Source organism: Topomyia yanbarensis, chromosome 3, assembly GCF_030247195.1.
Source record: "Topomyia yanbarensis strain Yona2022 chromosome 3, ASM3024719v1, whole genome shotgun sequence".
NCBI lineage: Eukaryota > Metazoa > Arthropoda > Insecta > Diptera > Culicidae > Topomyia > Topomyia yanbarensis.
In genome coordinates, this window is record NC_080672.1 from 18,639,062 (window position 1) to 18,659,901 (window position 20,840).

Below are 20,840 nucleotides of genomic sequence, written 5' to 3' on the forward strand. Positions count from 1 at the left end.
ATAACTAATATCTATGTTTAATCCAACTTAGCAATATTTAAAACAAATCACATTATCACTGATGTTACTCAAACCGTACCGTGGTTTGCTTGGGCGCATCCTCCAGCACCACTCCCATCCGTTCTATTTCATTGACAATCTCCTGCAAAATAGAATGGGCTTCATTGGCGGACGGAATCACTGATCGATCGGCCAGTATTCCCAGATGCACCTTGTCTCCAAAAGTGACGGCTGCAATACAGACGGAAATGTTGCCGGTGTTTGGAAGAAACAGCGTTGGTCCGGCCATCTCGTGCTCTTGGAAGCTCACCTTCCCGATCTCCGGGAGTATCGAAAAGACTACGTTGGCTCGGAAACTGGATACCAGTAGCCGAAGCAGTGCAATCGGTAGAATGTTGGACAGAGATGAAATAAATATTGATATCACCTGAAAGTAAAGCTATTGTTTAGTCAAGCAAGAATGATGGTACAAGAGAGACACATACGGCATGCGATGATGCCGATCGCGTCGAAGCAGACCCTTGAGCCAGGATCGACAACTGTTGACGTAATTTTGATAGTCTATCTGGGTCATCAAGCTGGATTCCTTGACTGATGTGGAGCATCTGGCGACGAGTTGTGAATCGGTTCTTGATTTTGAGTGATTTTGCTGAAAGTTATTGCAAACATAAATATAATAATGATGCTGCGTCGGAGACCAATATAATAATACCTTCACTTCCCGACCGCCCTGGTACGATCACGGAAACCACTCCGTTTTGGTACGGTTCCCCCTTGGCTTCGAAGTACCTGTGCAGGCTGCTTGCAAGCGCCAGAAGAAAAATGTCTGAGAATCTAGCTTCGGGAATCAGCTGTTTTGTACTTTTCACAATTTCGATTATCGATTTCTTCTCACTGGTTAGTTCGGCCTCGTGACACCAGCTAACAACCTTATTGTCGGTGATTCTTCCACCACTCAAGCAGTTCTTCTCCGATTTTTGAAACATCATTCGAAGAATGAAAGCCGGCCCATTGAACAGGATTTTGACAAGTTGGACAAAATTCAAACTACGCTGGTTGGTTTGCTTCTGCGGATTATGTGCTGAAATACGGGCCGCCAGTGCCTTGTGATCTCCGGTGATGGTGTCCAGAATGAGTCGCACAATTGCCATCCCATCGCCGGCCGTGTGGTGTAGGCGCAGGAGAACCTGTTGGAAAGCGTTGAATGAAATTGGTGAGAATGTGACACGTGTATAATTCTAAATTCTATTAATGGTTGGATCCATGATCATCTTATTGCACTGGACAGATAGTATAGGAAAATATTCATGTACTGAACTGAGCATAATCAGCCTTATTCGGATTCGATGGTACTTTATAAGTTCAATCCGTCATAATACTGAATATGATCGACTATCTCTACAACCGCTTAGCAGACCTTCACATTTTTTGGTGGCATTAGAAAGGTTCCTATAAGCGCGCAGACGCATATTTTAACACATAAAACCATGTAATTTTAAATGGAATAAACATTCGTAGTTGGATATCAAACAGCCCTCTCTTTCTGGCGAGTCCCTTAGGCTTCAATGATAACCCACCAAATTCAAGCACCAGCATAATTTCAAACAATCAACGTGAAAAGCAGCTTGAATAACATTGATTGATCGATTTCGTATGTTTCGGCCCACCTAACAAACATTCTCACCGCAATCATCTCCACACTGTTCCTCCCGTCCGCCAAGAAATGAAGTGTTAAAGTTGAGCTACATAAGCACCGGTAGTATTTTGGTAAACATGTTTTTAGTCCATTACACTTTGATTATTAGGTAAGGTTTCCATTTTTTGCATGTTTCTCCAGCTGGAAAGATTGTGACCTTGACACCCCGACTGACCAGGTACGTAAGTTGCACAAATTTGTGTATACATATTTACTCAATGTAGCGAACCGGCAAATACGCGAAAGGTGTGAAAAGAAGAAGGTTGTGGAGGCGGCTTTACTCTCCGCCAACCAAAAATTTCGCTTGGGCGAACTGTTTCGTGTATCTAATGAGGTCGATCACGTTTCATCAGAAATTGTCAAAATTATGCAGATTAGTTTCGATTCGCTATGACGCTGTTAGATGGATAGGAGGATGCAATCACAGGATGCCATGAAAAGGTTATAGACAACGTGCTCACCGATCACCCGTGCGAATTGGATGAAAAATCTTTTACCCTTAAATGTCACTGGTCTAAACGAGGTCAGATGATATGCCACTAGTGCAGTGGTCTATGGCTTGCAAAATCAAGACTTTTAAGTTGGTCTATACATAGATGGTATATGGTCACTAGGCATAGATGGCATATGCTCACTTAGGATTATCTTTATTTCTTTTAGCACGGTGATTCCAAATTGATACGTGAATCAGACCATTAGCACACCTGATCAAAATTTTAGTTTTGTTATTATTTATTGGCATATTCTCCATTTAATTAAGACAAACGTTATACAGTCAAACACAACTGAATCAAAGAATTATTTGAATTGAATAAGTGCCAATTGTAATCATAGTTATTTTTAATTAAATTAAGTGAATTTGTTCTGTAAAAAAATGTTATATCAACGACCAGTGCCGTAGCCAGGGGGACAGTTCGAAGGGTGAACTGCTCCTCCAAACCAAAAGTAATTGAATTGAAAAGAAAAAACGTGTTTAATCCACCTAACAGTGTGATGAGACATTTCTTATAACTCTTATCACTCTCTTCGGATATTATATCGTTTGAGAACATTTAGAACTTGATGCTTCGCGATGTTTTGATAACACATACTACATGGGATAGTGGCAGAGAATCGCTCAAATCAGCATAGGACAACATCAGTGCTAGAAATCTCAAACCAAATCAATGGGAAAGCGAAAAAATGGCCCATAAAGTAGACATACCAACGAATTATTGTTAATGCTCTGTTAATAAAATATCTATATTGTGGTGGGAAAACTGAATTTTCCTAAAGGGGTTATATATTGTACTGAGCCAAAAAAATCGAAATTTTTTTTGAATCGATTTGAAGTTTATACTTTACTCAAATTTCCAACGCGACTGAGAACTAAGAAATCAACATTTTTTCTTGAAAAGGGCGACACCATTCAAAGAAAATCAACAGTGAATATTTCCAGAACTATTGTGTTTTTTTACATCCTAGATTGCATAATTTAGTGATCGAAACCCAAAACTTCATAAAGTATTTGAAATTATTGAATTAAAATTTGTTTTTGCTATTGAAATTGACAAAATGATAGTATCGCCCCTTTGGCGATTGTTTACTTTTTCGGTCCCACCTATCAGCATTGAAGTATCGCCCTTACGTTTTTTACAATAACTACCGTTTTACACCACCGATTTCGTCCGGGTTTTTTCAATAGCGATCATTGTTACTATTTATAGCTGGTATCAGCTTGATAATCCTAAAAAATACGAAAAACAGTTTCGCCTCTAAACTGCTAGAAAAAAAAGTATCGCTCTGTTTGTTTGCATTGAACGTGGAGGGAGAAACTTTAAGTAAACAAACAAAAATTCAGTTTCGCCCGTTGTATTTTTTGCTGTAGTTTAAGAAAGCAATATCGTAGAATCCAAATTTTTAGGTTAATTTGTTGCGTTTCAAAGCCCTCATTCGCATGTATGAAAAAAGCCTCATGTTTACATTTGTAAGTATCGCCCTTTTCACAAAAAAGCGTTGAAATGAAATCGCACTTCCTGATATCACGCTATCTCTGAAGTTCCAAATTTTACTTCGACATCGACTTTTTCTAAAGGAAACTTCCTAGTAGTATCCTTGATTTGAATTATTATCGCTAATCCTAATGTCACAGAACAAATAAAAACCTCTCGAAAACGAACCGTTTGGGAAAATCATCATCATTACTTTTTCATTTTCACGAAACTTTTCGATAACCTTCCGTCACTTGCGTTAATGCACTGGGTGCACAGTGCTCTGAAAATCTAGCGAAATCGTCTTAGGGCACCAGCGGGTCTAATTCAGAGCTATCTGCGCGGCGAGCTAAATCTGTAAAGAATACTTAAAATTAATTTCTATTCCATAATTTTCAGTTCAGCAATTCGAGAAATCGTGCTCACCGCAAGCCATGAAAAATAGACTACGTTGTGAAGCGATGGTCACTATTTATTAAAGAATCACGGTTAAATAAAAAATAAAACTATTAAAAAATTTCAAATAGTTTATAATTTTCACAAACTTATTAGGAAAGATTGTTTAATAAGCTTTCCTAATATTGTGTAGGAAAAAGCTGAAAATTTCAGTATTTTTTCTATCTGCAACATATAAACCCTTGAGTATACCAATTAATTGGTATACGAATTGGAATAGGTTCGCCAAATTTTGGAAGAAGTCTATAAAATAACCCCTTGAAAACTCCCTAAAAATTGTTGTAGTTCGATGCGATAAAAAAAATCTCCAAAAAAGAAATGTACCTATTAATGTGAAACACAGCGAATAATACATACAATAAAGACCCATTTTATCAGTCTCATGGTGTATTTTAGGCTGACAAAATGGGGACATTGACTAAATCGGGCAATTTTTTTTCTTTATAATAAACTGAAGCTGTTAAAATATTCTTCTCGTCCCTTTGTTGTAGTCTGATAACTATTTCTGATTATGATGATCTTTTTATTTTCCATTATTTCGCATATCTTCGTGATAAGGAAAACATGCTCCAGAAAGGATTTACTCGAATTCAGTCTTGTTCGTCTGCTAGAGCCCATCAAACATATATTCATATTTGGCTGATAAAATCGGGGTTTCAATGTGTTATAATAGATATTCAGCATTCGAAGAAGTTTCTTGTGAACGAGTGTAGAACGACTTTGTTTCTACTTATTTGAAATCAGCGGCGTAGCCAGAAATTCGGTTTGGTGAAAGTCGATCATACTGTCCAAACGGCATAATTCCGAAACCGTGATTTTTTAAGTTTTAAAATTATGCAGAATTAATTTTTCAGAAAATAGTAACAGAGTTCATGAATAAAATTCACCATACATACTTCTTGGACGATATACCGCCAAAATTATTATATAAAATGATGCGCTGTTTAACGTTTGTAAAACTCATCGAAGATACTAAACCTCCGAAATTGGCGGTTTCAAAATGATGTTATCTTGACCTTAAATTACTGTTTTTGAACATTTGACCTATACATATAATTGGTCATACAACAAAAATCAAATGCTCATCAAAATCGATCAGAACCTGCTAGAGTCGAATGGAAATCGTCATTTTTCATAAATTTCTCTACATTCGGAAAGTGTTATCCTCGTTATTAATCATATTACGTTTTCGTCTCAACTCGACGCATTCCAAAAATATAAACCTGTTTTAATCCACCTAGTGGTGTAATTGTGCTTGTCTCATTTGTCCAGACTACGATTCCATGGCTGGTTATGTTCAATACAAAGGTGGAAATGAATATTACATGTTCAGTACGATATGAGCATACATACAATGGATCGACAGCCACGATCTTGAGATACTATGTGATACTGAAACATCGCTTGAAACCAGCGGCGGATCATGGAAAAGATCCGGGAGGTCCGGGTTCGGCCGGACTTGTTAAAATTTATTGAACTAGTTTTAATTTTAAAGTAGCAACCCCTCACTGCATACTCCCTCCGGGCCGGTATGATTGACGATTTTTAGAGTGATTGCATAACCTTTCTATATGAGAAAGGCAAAAATGTACCAAAGTCCAAAAAAGTCAATTTTTGTCAAACATCTCAATGTTTCATGCATTTTAAATTCATTTGGCATCAAAAATACAAATTTGATCTTGAAAATTTTTCCTTTCAGTTTATATGGGAATTTGCTGTGTAATTGCACTCTTCAACTCGTAACTCCGGAACCGGAAGTCCAGTCAATAAAAAATTCAATTGCAGCCGATGGGAAGGTTGTACCTTTCATTTGAGACCAACTTTGTGCAAATCGATCCAGCCTTCTCTGATTAACAGAGGTCATATTTTTTCCACATACACACATACATACACACACAGACATTTTCCGATCTCGACGAACTGAGTCGATTGGCATATGACACTTGGCCCTCCGGGTCGGGATTAGATTGACGAATTTTAGAGTGTTTGAAAAAGGCAAAAACATTTTTAGCAAATGTTGAAAGTTATACATTTTTTTGGTGAGCAGTTCTATGTTTCATAGACATTAAATCAATTTTAACTTCACTTACTATTAAATAAAGACCCTTATTACAGTACATCGCTACAAAAACGAGCTCAATTTGAAAATAAATCTGAGGATTATGATTGATTACAGAACTCTGGAATTTTCTATTGGAATGTTTTCAGGCAGGAATTTGATATTGATGCTATTAGACAACTGTGAAATCAAGACTACTAGATCAATTACATATCAAGACCCCATTCCGACAATTTATCAAAAGTCCTCATGATGTTTACAACAACAGGTAATCAATCTACGGATCAGATAATTGTTATTGTAATATTGAATTAAATCAGTCGGCATCAATAAATTTTCAACTTCAATCCAATTCTTTTTTGTGCGGTGGGGGGGGGGGAGTTGTATGGTGTTAAACCCCAAAACCTTCTCTTGGCTACGCCGTTGCTTGGAGTTATTTACTTCGCTTTTCATTTTCCGATATGTTTCAGATCGATCCGATGGTCATAAGTTAGAAAAATTGCAGTCAGAAGGTTCGCACAAATGAACATTTTTGTACTGATAAGTTATCAAGTTCCTTCCAGACAACTTGGAAGTGTTCGGTGATTATTTCTAGCGGTTGTAGATAGTAAAATGAAATAGGGGAACATGGGGAGACTTGACCAAGCGCAAAATTCTATTTTCGGCTATGGTGTCTTCTATTCGATTCTTAATTTTTTTTTCAAAAATATTTTTATACTTGTTTCGATCCCGTAAGGTAATTTTGAAAGTTTGGAGTAAAAAATCCTTTCCTTGCAGAAAATATTACGTGATTAATAAATTTGCATTAAATGATGTAATTTTTTATCAAACTTTGTATGGACATATCTACTCGACTACTAATTACTATTAAAGGACTAATATACCATCTTAATCCTTGTGAAGCAGTGAAATGATTTTACATAAACTGGAACATTGGAATAGTTATTACTAGAATTCGCATGAAATTGAACGCAATAACTAAAGTTGGGGAGACTTGACCAAGATTTTATGGGGAGACTTGACCAAGTGCCGATCAGCTGAAGAAAGATACAAAATTCCTAATATTTATTATGCTTTGGTATCTACTGTTAATGTTAATCACGCCATAAAAAAATCCCACCCCAAACATAAGTCTTTATATTTTAAAATTTGTAAGCAAAGTTAGCAATAGTAGGACTGATTTCGTGACGTGTAAACATGCAATGCAAGCAGTACAGTTAATCCTTAAAAAGAAATGCATTTAAAAAAATCAAAATTTATCAAATGCAACTCTTTTATATTTTTTACTGCTACCTAAGGATAATAGAGGAAAAAATAATTACAGTATGTTTTATGTCATTATTTTTTGTCATAATTTTTCAAAATTCTCTTGGTCAAGTCTCCCACGCCTTGGTCAAGTCTCCCCGCAATGGGGAGACTTGACCAGAAAAAACGATCACAGAAAAACTTTTGTAACTTTTTAAAAATTAAATTAAAAATTCTGCAAAAAATCATGAAGACGCGCAATAACTTTGCGCATTATATCTGAATGATTTTTGGGGGATTGAAGGCTTTTTTAGAGATTTATGCAGTTTTAGCTGAAAACCTGGTCAAGTCTCCCCATGTTCCCCTACAAAATTCGTTTTATCGAAATAATGTTTGGCTTATTTCAATGGATTATTACTATATTGAACAATAAAAAGGCGACAAAAAGTAATCAACAAACAACAAGCCATAACTTTTAAAGTATTCAAAATAGATATTTAAAGTCTTTAGCAAAGTTATTCGCAAAAGTAAGAGCTACAAATTTGCTGAAGGCATCATTTCGATATAATCACTTCCAAGAAAATTTGTGAAAATATCTCACTCATAGGGGGATTAATCAGCAAAAGCACAATACCAAAAGAAAGGGCATATTGCCTCCATTATATTCTCCGAAGATACTATTGACCTAAAATAAGCCGTTTTGGCGTTAATAATAGATTACATGTTTTTGGTCATATTTCTGGCAATGGGAAATGATAAAAATCTTTCGTCCGCATTTAATGTTAAATATCTCTTTTGATAATAGTCCGATTTCAACAATCTATAGCTTGTTCGAAAGGTATTCGTTGAAGCTGTCGAAAAACATATAAATTGTTAATCTATATTGTCAATTTCGACAGATAATTAAAAAAAACTGCAAAAAATGCCATTTTTACGCATTCAAACATTCATATCTTGGAAACTAAACATCAGAATCAAAAACAAATTAATAGCGTTCATACTGTTTTTTAGTTCTTTCATTTAAAATTGGTTTGGATAAGATCGGTTCAGCCATTGCTGAGAAACACGAATGAGAATTTGTCCGTTACATACACACACACACAGACACACACACACACAGACATTGTCCCAAATCGTCGAGCTGAGTCGATTGGTATATAAGACTCGGCCCTCCGGGCCTCGGAAAAAATCTTGAAAGTTTGAGCGAATTCTATACATTTCTTTTATAAGAAATGTAACAAATTATTTAATGCAGATTAATTTAATTAAATACTGTACAATAATAATTTTGGAAGTATATTGCCTAATAACTACATTGAGAATCTATTGTTTGGAGACCTTTGAAAAGTTGTGGGAATTGTAACTTGATCTCTTAGCCGAGATTTGGAGGTTTAGTATGTTTGAAGAATTTCATGACGTAAAACAGCTCTAAATAAACACAGTTTATGCCGACCTGAAAACTGCATTCGATCGTGTTCATTACGAAATTCTTATTGCCAAATTATGTTAATAAGTTGGGGTCTTCTGCAATTTTTGTCCGTTGGTTGAGCTTCCACTTAAGTGATCATAGGATGACTGTTAAACTGGGTGCAATCCACTCTTACATTGATCGAAGCAGGCTTTGAAGAGAAGTGACGTGTTTTTACTTCTTTGCAGCCTATTATTTTTTTTCATTTTAGAGTAAAGAAAATTAATAGTACTTCGGAAAAAGGAATTGCGGTTCCGGACCAGAACCGGAAGAAGAAGAAGAAAAAGAAGAAGACGAAGACGAAGAAGAAGAAGAAGAAGAAGAAGAAGAAGAAGAAGAAGAAGAAGAAGAAGAAGAAGAAGAAGAAGAAGAAGGAGTGAAGAATGAGAGAAGTGAATTCCCGATTTTTTCTCCTTGAAGGAAGGAAGTCAGACAGTTCCAGGACCAGACAAGCAGTATTCGAAGTTTGAAGAAGAAGCATTCAAGGAAAAGAAAAGGATAAGTATTCTTTTGCTATTTTTTATTTTTATTGATTGTCGCAGGGAAAGATTGTCTTTTTCTGCTCACCGTGTCGCGATGAGCTCAATGGAAGGATTGTCCGCTCTTATATTGAGGCTAAAGTCGAACCTGGAATTGCTACACCGAATGTTGAAAATTTATTAACTCAAATTCAACAACTTTCTTCATTTGTTGAATCGTTGAGCCAAAAAGTCGACCGTTTGACTGTGTGCCAAAACCATGCCGATCGAACGAATGATGAACAAATTCGCTCTAGTGGTCAATCTGATACGCCAGTTTGGCCTAGACTGGGAGTGAAACGTCGCCGTGGAAATCAAGGCCAGCCTGTACGTGCTATGGTTAACCATGGAACAAATATGGTTGACCTCAGTGACCTCTCCGTTACGTCTATTACTCCTGAAGCACCACCGCCAAAGTTCTGGTTATATTTGTCTGGTTTTCACCCTATGATCACCGACAGTGACGTCCAGAAAATCCTTCTTCGTTATTTGAATGTTGAAGGTACCACTGATATCGTGCGTTTAGTGCCAAAGGGTAAAGACACGACAAATTTGTCCTTCGTGTCGTTTAAGATTGGCCTTGATCCAGTACTGAAACAGATAGCACTTACTCCGTCTACTTGGCCCGAGGGCCTGCTGTTTCGAGAATTCATTGACATGTCAATAAAACCCAATCGTGGACCCGGACTAAACCGACTCCAAACTCCAAGCGGATGTAATCATACTGAGAATTTGGAAAGCCCAATGGTGACTAAGTAGCTGATTTGAAATAGTACACGTTATATCGCCGATTTCCGAATTCCTTTCTTGCAGAACTTGCCACCGTTACGAAGAAGCATTGTTCCGCCGTCATCGCCGAGACTGCACAAATGAATTCACGCTGCGCTGCCATCACCGGGACGCCTGTTATGCCGCACTACGGAAGCCCCCGAGCGCTCCGACGCAGTCGTGCTACCAGCCAGCGACCAGCTTAGTCGTCCCGGCCCTGCGTTCGGAGGTCGTGAGGGGGTCTTCCCAACTCCCTTCTCAGGCGAGTATTTTGCTTTAAATGACGATCCGCTTCCTGAAAACCTTCTGATTTCCAGCTTGCTTGGTCGCGGCGGGGGAGTTTTAATCGCTGTTTCTTCCGCACTTACCTCCTGTGAGTTTGGTGTGGATAGTTCATCAAGCATTGAAGCAGTTTGGACGAAGATTACTACGCAAACGAAGAACTACTTTATTGGAGCTGTTTACATTCCTCCAGAAAAACGACTTGATTGTTCTATTACGCAGATCCACCTAGACTCCATAGAGCGCGCTTCTTCTCAGGCAGATACAAACGATGTGATGATAGTCTTTGGCGATTTCAACCAACCAGGACTCATGTGGGTGTCATCTGGACGTGGGTACGCTTACCCTAACCCGTTATCCTCGACAACAAATCCTGCCAGCCGCTTATTTCTGGACGGGATGGCTTTTCACGGACTAAGTCAAGTAAGCACGGTTTCCAACCATCAATCTCGTTTTCTTGACCTTGTCTTCGTCAATGAGAATGCTTTGCCTGAGTGTTCAGTGAGTGAAGCTTCCAGTGCGATCGTTCCTTTGGATAACTATCATCCCGCTTTAGAAATATCCATTTCCACCATTAGTTCACCACTATATGAAGAAGCTTTAGCTGTGAATCGTCGTAATTTTCGCAAAACTGATCTAGTAGCTCTACGCCGCTCACTGTTGCTGATTGACTGGAGTGTACTACTTGATCAAGTGGATGTAGATGTTGCAGTTGATCTCTATAATCAGTTACTCCTTGACTGTGTTGAAAAATCTGTTCCAAATTATCAACCTCCCAGGAAGCCTCCCTGGTCGAACGCAATGCTTCGGAATCTGAAACGCATTCGTGCCAAAGCTCTACGTGCGTACACAAATCGACGATGCCCTATTCTCAAGCGCTTTTTCGTAATAGCCAGTAATGAGTACCGCTGTTATAATAAACTGCTGTACAAAGGATATGTGAACCGTATCCAACAAAACTTACGACGAAATCTGAAGGGCTTCTGGACTTTTGTTTATACGAAGAGGAAGCAAACGGGTCTTCCGTCTAGGATGGTTTACAATGGCGAAGTAGCGACTACGACGGCGACAAAGTGTTCTCTATTTGCCAGTTACTTCTCGAGTGTCTTCACTACTGATGCGCCAACTGCCATCGAGCTCGAAAACGCGTCCCGTGATGTTCCCGTTGGTGCGGTGGATATGGATGTATTCACCATTTCAGAACAATCGGTTCTCTCTGCAATACAAAAAACGAAATCGTCGTATGCTCCAGGACTAAGTGCAATGCCTTCAGCTGTTCTGAAAAAATGTTCGGATATTTTAGCGATTCCACTGACGCACCTTTTCAATGTGTCATTTCAGCAGCAAAAATTTCCCGATGATTGGAAGTGTTCAGTCATGTTTCCGGTACACAAGAAAGGTGACAAAGGCAACATCGAGAACTACCGGGGAATCACTTCGCTGAGAGTCGAGTCAAAAATTTTCGAATCACTTGTCAACGAGGTGCTGTTCTCTGCTAGTAAACATTACATAAGCACTTGTCAGCACGGATTCTTTCCCGGTCGATCGGTGGAGACGAACCTGGTCTCCTTCACATCCATTTGTACGGAACAAATGTCCAAACAACTGCAGGTGGACACGATCTACACAGATCTTAAGGCTGCTTTCGACACTGTTAACCATGAGATACTGCTAACGAAGCTTGATAAACTTGGATTCACTGCCCGATTCTGCCGTTGGCTTCGATCATACCTTGTTCACCGTAAAGTCGTTGTTCAAATTGGTGACAATGAATCTGAGTCCAACCATTCTGGAGTTCCTCAAGGTAGCACACTTGGTCCGCTACTGTTCTCACTGTTCGTGAATGATGTGGCTTTCGTCTTAATGCGTGGAGGGAAACTGTTCTTCGCCGATGACTTGAAATTATTTCTAATTATAAGGAAAGAAGCCGATTGCCGTGAGCTACAGTATCTCGTTGACACCTTTTATAGTTAGTGTAAAAGAAACATGATGGTTCTTAGTGTTGCTAAATGCTTTGTTATCAGCTTTCATCGAACGAGGAACATGTTTAATTTCAACTACAACATCGCTGGAACTCAGCTGCAACGCGTTGATCATGTTAAAGATTTGGGCGTCATCCTTGATGAAAGGCTAACGTACACCCATCACTTCTCAGCGATCATTGACAAAGCTAAACGTCTACTAAGTTTTATGTTCAAAATATCCAACGAATTCCGGGACCCTTTGTGCTACATAGCGTTGTATTGTTCGCTGGTGCGCTCACAGTTGAAATTCGCAAACGTCGTCTGGTGCCCCTACCATGCAACTTGGAGCCAAAGAATTGAAGCCGTCCAGCGCAGATTCATAAGATATGCGTTACGTCAATTGCCTTGGAATGATCCGCTGAACTTGCCACCATACGAAGACCGTTGTCGATTACTAGGACTGCACACTTTAGAAGATCGTAGACACGCGTCGCAAGCTACCTTCGTATCTAAGCTTCTTCTCGCCGAATATGATGTTCCCGATCTCCTATCACAAATTAACCTCTACGCACCAACCCGTGTCCTTCGTCCTCGAACACTGCTGCAGACTGAAATGCGTAACACTAACTAAGCTGACAACAGCCCGATACTAGTAATGGTCCGTCGCTTCAACGATTTTACCGACAACTTCGACTTCGTCATTAGTTCTGCACAGTTTAGAAATCGTTTGTTATCACTTTAGGTTAATTATTTGTAATTTAGTTCATTAAGACTTATTGTCAGATGGACGTAAATTGTTAAATATAAATATAAATATAAATATAAATATAAATATAAATATAAATATAAATATAAATATAAATATAAATATAAATATAAATATAAATATAAATATAAATATAAATATAAATATAAATATAAATATAAATATAAATATAAATATAAATATAAATATAAATATAAATATAAATATAAATATAAATATAAATATAAATATAAATATAAATATAAATATAAATATAAATATAAATATAAATATAAATATAAATATAAATTGCGTATTTTTTAAATTTTGTGTTGTGTTTAAAATTATTCCGATCCATTAAATATTTTTCACATGGACGGTGACCCGAGTGATCCTCTTGAGCTTATTGATTCTCAAAATGATTTACTTAATGGTCAAAATTTGGAACCATAAAAAATATCCTCTATCAGCTAAAGGTCCATTTTCGGTATATTTCAGGAAAAAGGAGACACCTATAAATGTTCTCCTTATTTCTGCTGAAATTTATAAAAAATTAAATCAGTAAAAGAAATTAAAAAAATCTCTACAGAACACTTTATTTTAAAATTTTTCCTTTTTGCTCATCATACCGAAAGGAAACATAAGAACATAGTTTTAAAACCATGGTGGACAATGACAGCCAACTGAAGCTTTTTAATAGCATTAGTGGTGCCAATATAAGGTTTTCAAATTTGACATTTGTACGCTGCTGCTATATAATAGCATTAGTACTGCAGAAAAGAGGTGTCAATCTCTGCACAGTAATAGCACTATATTTCGCCTTTTCTGGCATAATACCAGCATTATATCAGTATTTAGGACTTCGCGGCTCTTGAGGACAGCTTTGTATGTGGATCTAAAGCAGATATTAGGCTACGTTATAATGCTTATTGGTTACTTGGGTCGTGCAGGAAAATTCGCCTATTTTCCAGCGTAAGGAGTTTGATGAAAGCACTGTGATCTTCGTATGGAGGCAGCAATAATTGACTTTGCCAGGACAGCCGACGATGCGCAAACCTGATGAAATTCTTCTGTACCCGTTCAAGACGATTAATGTTAACGATTAATGCGGTGCCCAAATGGTAACTCTATATTCCAGAATACTGTATACCAGTGCGATGTAAAGAGATTTTAGACAATAAACAATCGAAATCACTAGTGTTGCATTTGGTGCAGTCCAAGTACAGCGCAAACTTTAGCTATGACTTTAGCTATGAGGAAACATGTGTGGTTAACCGTAGTTTACGGTCGAGAGTGATACCCAGATCCTTGACGGATGCTACTCGATTTACAGGAGCAGAGCACATCAAGTATTCGGAAACGGTCGGCTACAGAACTCGCGCGAATGTAATTATACTGCATTTTTGAATGTTCACACTCATTTCATTTCTGTTAAACTAACCCATGACATGTTCGAGGTCCATTGGTAATGCGCAACAGTTAACCATAGTTGTTTTAACAAGATACATTTCCAGATTATCTGCATACATTAATGTAGACAACGACAATGCACTGCAGAGGTCGTTTACGAAGAACACAAAAAGAAGAGATCCGAGATGACTTCCTTGAGGAAAGCCCGATGTAATGTGGAAAGGATCTGAGAGCATAGCTCCAAGTCGCACAGAAGCACTGCGATGAGATCTAATTAGTCATACAGTCTCTTGCCGTTTTTCCACCTTATCAATCAGTGTCGACATGTAGCAGGTTAGTAGTTGTCAAGTGCTTTCTTGCAAAACCATGCTGGTGCGAACTGATGATGCGTTTTAATGCAGGATAGATAGAGCAATGAAACCATGGAATAGTATAGATGCCGGTAAAGCCAGCAAAGAAGAGCATTCTTTGATAAGCGATGGTCGAAGCTCGTCCGATCCCGGTTCTTCCGAACTGTCAATACCGACGAGCTTGATATATACCTCATGTTCGGAGCTTGATGTTGCAGGCAAATTCAAAATGAACATTTTGAAAGAATGACGAAAATAGATTTGCTGACGCTCCAGGTGTCTCAGTTGTCCTGTCGTGATACTTGACGCTTCCACGGATTCCGCCCGAGGACGTTTTGTTCCGCAGGTAAGACCGAATTACTTGGGGTCGTCTTTTATGCTGCACTCAATTCGGGAGATATACGAGCGTTCTAAATCCCGCCCGAACTATTTATCGACTTCGCTCCTTGTTCCGAAGAAACATTTTCGAGCCTTTCTCAGTCTATTCTGAAGATTCGTAGCTCTTCAGTCAACCACGGTCGTTTGATATTCGGGGTGCATACGTTTCTTCTTAGACACAAGTTGTTGGAAAATTGAATCTAGTTCAGGATAAAAATTATTCACAGATTCATTTAAACTGCCCGTCGCTAATATCTCAACCTAATTGACACGTGAAATTTCCGCATTCAATTCATCGTGATGGCATAGATTGAAGTTATAAAATAGGCATTAAGCATTGCAGTGGATGCTATCAATATGTCATTTTTAATTTGTTAGGAAACAAGACTTGAAATTCCAATCTGCACTCGGAAAATATATTTTTCTTCGCGGACCCCTAGCAATGACTTCGAGGGCCTTTAGGGGTCCCCGGACCCCAGGATGAGAATCACTGATCTAGAATGTAACGTTATACGGGGTTTCCCGCGAACGTATTATATATTTCTAACCACTTTTATACTGGAGGTTCATCTTTGCCGACTTTTTCGGGTGAAATCTTTTTAAACAATTTTTGCGGATTTATACGCTTGAAGTCTGTATCCGATTTATACATTACATTGGTTTTGACTGTAAACTGCGAGTTTTATTTTTGGTTGTACATAAATGCATGCTTCCTAAAACGTAAAATTAACATAATGAATTCGATAAAACGAAAAAATAATTTAATAATTTGAGAAAAAACCCAGTTAAAACCCAAAAATAAAAAAAAACCGAGAAGAAGGGATTTCTCTCAGCGGTACATCACTGCTCATGAATGGTTTTAGTAATAACAAGTATCGGACTAGCATTCCTTCTCTTTCCTGTGTGATCTACGTACGGGTCTGACCGGCGTTAGTATTGATCAATAAACAAATTTGGATTGACAGGAGTTGTACATGGTTTAAAGTTTACATGGGAATTCGCATGGAAAAATTAATTGAATTCCTCCAGGAGTCTCCCATTACCTCCTAAAAAGAAATCGATATGTGGTTTTCATAGGAAATTTAACAGTGAAAAAATGTCTCGAAGACTGCGAAGCGATCTGACGCTTGTGCAAAAAGTTATTAAGCAGAAACCGATTGATGCTTTGGCGATTGATAAAAATTCTATTTTCATAGCATCACTGCTGCTGATGGTCGAATCATTTACAAAATTTTAAACTGTCTCTTATTGTGGATAAAAGAAGCCTCATTTTTTTCCTAAAAATTATTGTCAAGTGATTAAATAACTCTGATTATTGATTTGGACTCAATAAGAAAACGTCAAAGAACATTGCATGATTCTAAATCTAACAGCAGTACTAGAAAAAATGAATATTTATTCAATCGTCAGACTATGAATTGGTTTCTGCTTAATAACTTTTTCCACAAGCGTCAGATCGTTTCGCTGTCTTCGAGACATTGTTTCACTGGTCAATTTCCTACTAAAACCACATATTGATTTATTTTTAGGTGGTAATGGGAGGACTCCTGGAGGAATTATTTTGTGAAAATCAATTTTCCCATGCGAATTCCCATGTAAACTTTAAACCATGGGCGCAAAAATATAGTTTCACCTTTCGAGCTAAGAATTTGCACGATTGTTTTAGGACCCAAATGTAACCCAAAAAGTTACTCAGAGCAAGAATCTAATTTTTGTCAAACCCTATTTTACATTGAATGATGAATTGTTACTCCCAGGCATTATCATATATAGATTCTCTATTCAATTCAGGTAGATCCAATCACTTAGCGCGTTGCAACATGGGGTGGTCGCATAAGCTCAAGCAATTGGATATCCGATAATCGTAGATTTTTTTTATATTCACTCTGTTAACAGAATTAGTCCAACATTAGACAAAATTTCTAGTATGAGCTACCTCAAGAGCGCTTCGCTAACTAAAATTGTTTCCATAAAAACATTGCTATGTGAAAAACGTTTTTAATCCACCTAACAGTGTGATGAGACATTTCTTATAACTCTTATCACTCTCTTCGGATATTATATCGTTTGAGAACATTTAGAACTTGATGCTTCGCGATGTTTTTGATAACACATACTACATGGGATAGTGGCAGGACTCAGAGAATCGCTCAAATCAGCATAGGACAACATCAGTGCTAGAAATCTCAAACCAAATCAATGGAAAGGAAAAAAAATCGACTTTTTTCTAAAGGTGACTTCCCAGTAGTATCCTTGATTTGAATTATTATCGCTAATCCTAATGCCAAAGAACAAATAAAAACCTCTCGAAAACGAACCGTTTGGGAAAATCATCATCATTACTGGAATTTTCATTTTCACGAATCTTTTCGATAACCTTCCGTCACTTGCGTTAATGCACTGGGTGCACAGTGTTCTGAAAATCTAGCGAAATCGTCTTAGGGCACCAGCGGGTCTAATTCAGAGCTATCTGCGCGGCGAGTTAAATCTGCAAAGAATACTAAAAAATAATTTCTGTTCCATAATTTTCAGTTCAGCAATTCGAGAAATCGTGCTCACCGCAAGCCATGAAAAATAGACTACGTTGTTAAGTGATGGTCACTATTTATTAAAAAATCACGGTTAAATAAAAAAAATTATACTATTAAAAAATTTCAAATATTATTCAAAATTCAAACTTATTAAGAAAAATTGTTTAATAATCTTTCGTAATATTGTGTAAGAAAAAAGCTGAAAATTTCAGTATTTTCTCTATCTGCAACATATTAACCCTTAAGTATACCAATTAATTGGTATACGAAGTGGAATAGGTTCGCCAAATTTTGGAAGAAGTCTATAAAAAACCCCTTGAAAATTACCTAAAAATTGTTGTAGTTCGATACAATAAAACATCCCCAAAAAAGAAATGTACCTATTAATGTGAAACACAGTGAATAATACATACAATAAAGACCCATTTTTATCAGTCTCATGGTGTATTTTAGGCTGACAAAATGGGGACATTGACTAAATCGGGCAATTTTTTTCTTTATAATGAACTGAAGCTGTTAAAATATTCTTCTCGTCCCTTGATGTAGTCTGATAACTATTTCTGATTATGATGAACTTTTCATTTTCGCATATTTCGCATATCTTCATGATTAGGAAAACATGCTCAAGAAAGGATTTACTCGAATTCAGTCTTGTTCGTCTGCTAGAGCCCATCAAACATATGTTCATATTTGGCTGATAAAATCGGGGTTTCAATGTGTTAGATATTCAGCATTCGAAGAAGTTTTTTTTGAACGAGTGTAGAACGACTTTGTTTCTACTTACTTGAAATCAGCGGCGTAGCCAGAAATTCGGTTTGGTGAAAATCGATCATACTGTCCAAACGGAATAATTCCGAAACCGTAATGTTTGAAGTTTTAAAATTATGCAGAATTAATTTTTCAGAAAATAGTAACAGAGTTCGTGTCTTTAGCGAATTTGTTGAGACTTTATTGTAGTCATGAATATTAACCTGAGAAAATTCACCATAAATACTACTTGGACGATATACCGTCAACGTTGTTTAACGTTTGTAAAACTCATCGAAGATACTAACCCTCCGAAATTGGCGGTTTCAAAATGATGCTATCTTGACCTTAAATTACTGTTTTTGAACATTTAACCTATACATATAATTGGTCATACAACAAAAATCAAATGCTCATCAAAATCGATCAGGACCTGCTAGAATCGAATGGAAATCGTCATTTTTCATAAATTTCTCTCTACATTCGGAAAGCGTTATCCTCGTTATTAATCATATTACGTTTTCGTCTCAACTCGACGCATTCCCAAATCAAATATTAATATTGACAAGAAAAACACTACACTAACTATAGCTTTTCAATACTGGCTGTGTAAGGGTTAGAACTCGACACATTCCCAAAATAAAAACCTGTTTTAATCCACCTAGCGGTGCAATTGTGCTTGTCTCATTTGTCCAGACTACGATTCCATGGCTGGTTATGTCAATACAATGGTGGAAATGAATGAATGCACATACATACAATGGATCGACAGCCACGATCTTGAGATACTATGTGATATTGAAACATCGCTTGAAACCAGCGGCGGATCATGGAGAAAGAACCGGGAGGTCCAGGTCTTGCCGAAAATTTTCAACTTGTTAAGAAATTTTAAACTCGTTTTAATTTTAAAGTAGCAACCCCTCACTGTATATTCCCTCCGGGCCGGTATGATTGACGATTTTTAGAGTGATTGCATAACCTTTCTATATGAGAAAGGCAAAAATGTACCAAAGTCTAAAGAAGTCAATTTTTGTCAAACATCTCAATGTTTCATGCATTTTAAAGTCATTTGGCATCAAAAATACAAATTTGATTTTGAAAATTTTTCATTTCAGTTTATATGGGAATTTGCTGTGTGATTGCACTCTTCAACTCGGAACCGGAAGTCCAATCAATAAAAATTCAATAGCAGCCGATGGGAAGGTTGTACCTTTCATTTGAGACTAACTTTGTGCAAATCGGTCCAGTCATCTCTGCGAAACAGAGGTCACATTTTTTTCCACATACACACATACACACACAGACATTTTCCGATTTCGACTAACTCAGTCGATTGGTATATGACACTCGGCCCTCCGGGTCGGGATTAGATTGACGAATTTTAGAGTGAATGAGAAAGGCAAAAACATTTTTAGCAAATGTTGAAAGTTATGCATTTTTTTGGTGAGCAGTTCTATGTTTCATAGACATTAAATCAATTTTAACTTCACTTCCTATTAAATAAAGACCCTTATGGCAGTACATCTCTACAAAAGCGAGATCAATTTGAAAATAAATCTGAGGATTATGATTGATTGCAGAACTCTGGAATTTTCTATTGAAATGTTTTCAGGCAGGAATTTGATATTGATGCTATTAGACAACTGTGAAATCAAGACCAATAGATCAGTTACATATCAGGACCCCATTCCGACAATTTATCAAAAGTCCTCATGATGTTTACAACAACAGGTTATCAATCTACGGATCAGATAATTGTTATTGTAATATTGAATTAAATCAGTCAGCATCCATAAATTTTCAATTTCAATCCAATATTTTTTTGGGTGTGTTGGGGGGGGGGGGGGGGTTGTATTGTCTTAAACCCCGAAGCCTTCTCTTGGCTACGCCGTTGCTTGGAGTTATTAATTTCGCTTTTCATTTTTCGATATGTTTCAGATCGATCCGATGGTTATAAGTTAGAAAAATTGCAGTGAGAAGGTTCGTACAAATGAACATTTTTGCACTGATAAGTTATCAAGTTCCTTCCAGACAACTTGGAAGTGTTCGGTGATTATTTCTAGCGGTTGTAGATAGAAAAATGAAATACAAAATTCGTTTTATTGAAATAATGTTTGGCTTATTTCAATGGATTATTACTATATTGAACAATAAATAGGTGACAAAGAGTAATCCTCAAACAACAAGCCATAACTTTTAAAGTATTCAAAATAGATATTTGAAGTCTTCAGTAAAGTTATTCGCAAAAGTAAG

The 20,840-nt window shown here is 37.2% G+C and overlaps 1 protein-coding gene across 1 annotated transcript in view; it reads right to left on the reverse strand.

Annotated features, from left to right (window-relative positions):
* Positions 1-64: 64 nt before the first annotated feature.
* The window catches only part of LOC131686814 (uncharacterized), a 34,905-nt gene continuing 14,129 nt past the window's right edge, over positions 65-20,840 (reverse strand). Inside the window, exons 2-4 of the mRNA XM_058970808.1 lie at positions 713-1,187; positions 486-649; positions 65-427 (exon numbers count right to left, since the gene is read on the reverse strand). Of these exons, the coding sequence (XP_058826791.1) occupies positions 65-427; positions 486-649; positions 713-1,187 (1,002 nt within the window). The remainder of the gene's footprint in view (positions 428-485; positions 650-712; positions 1,188-20,840) is intronic.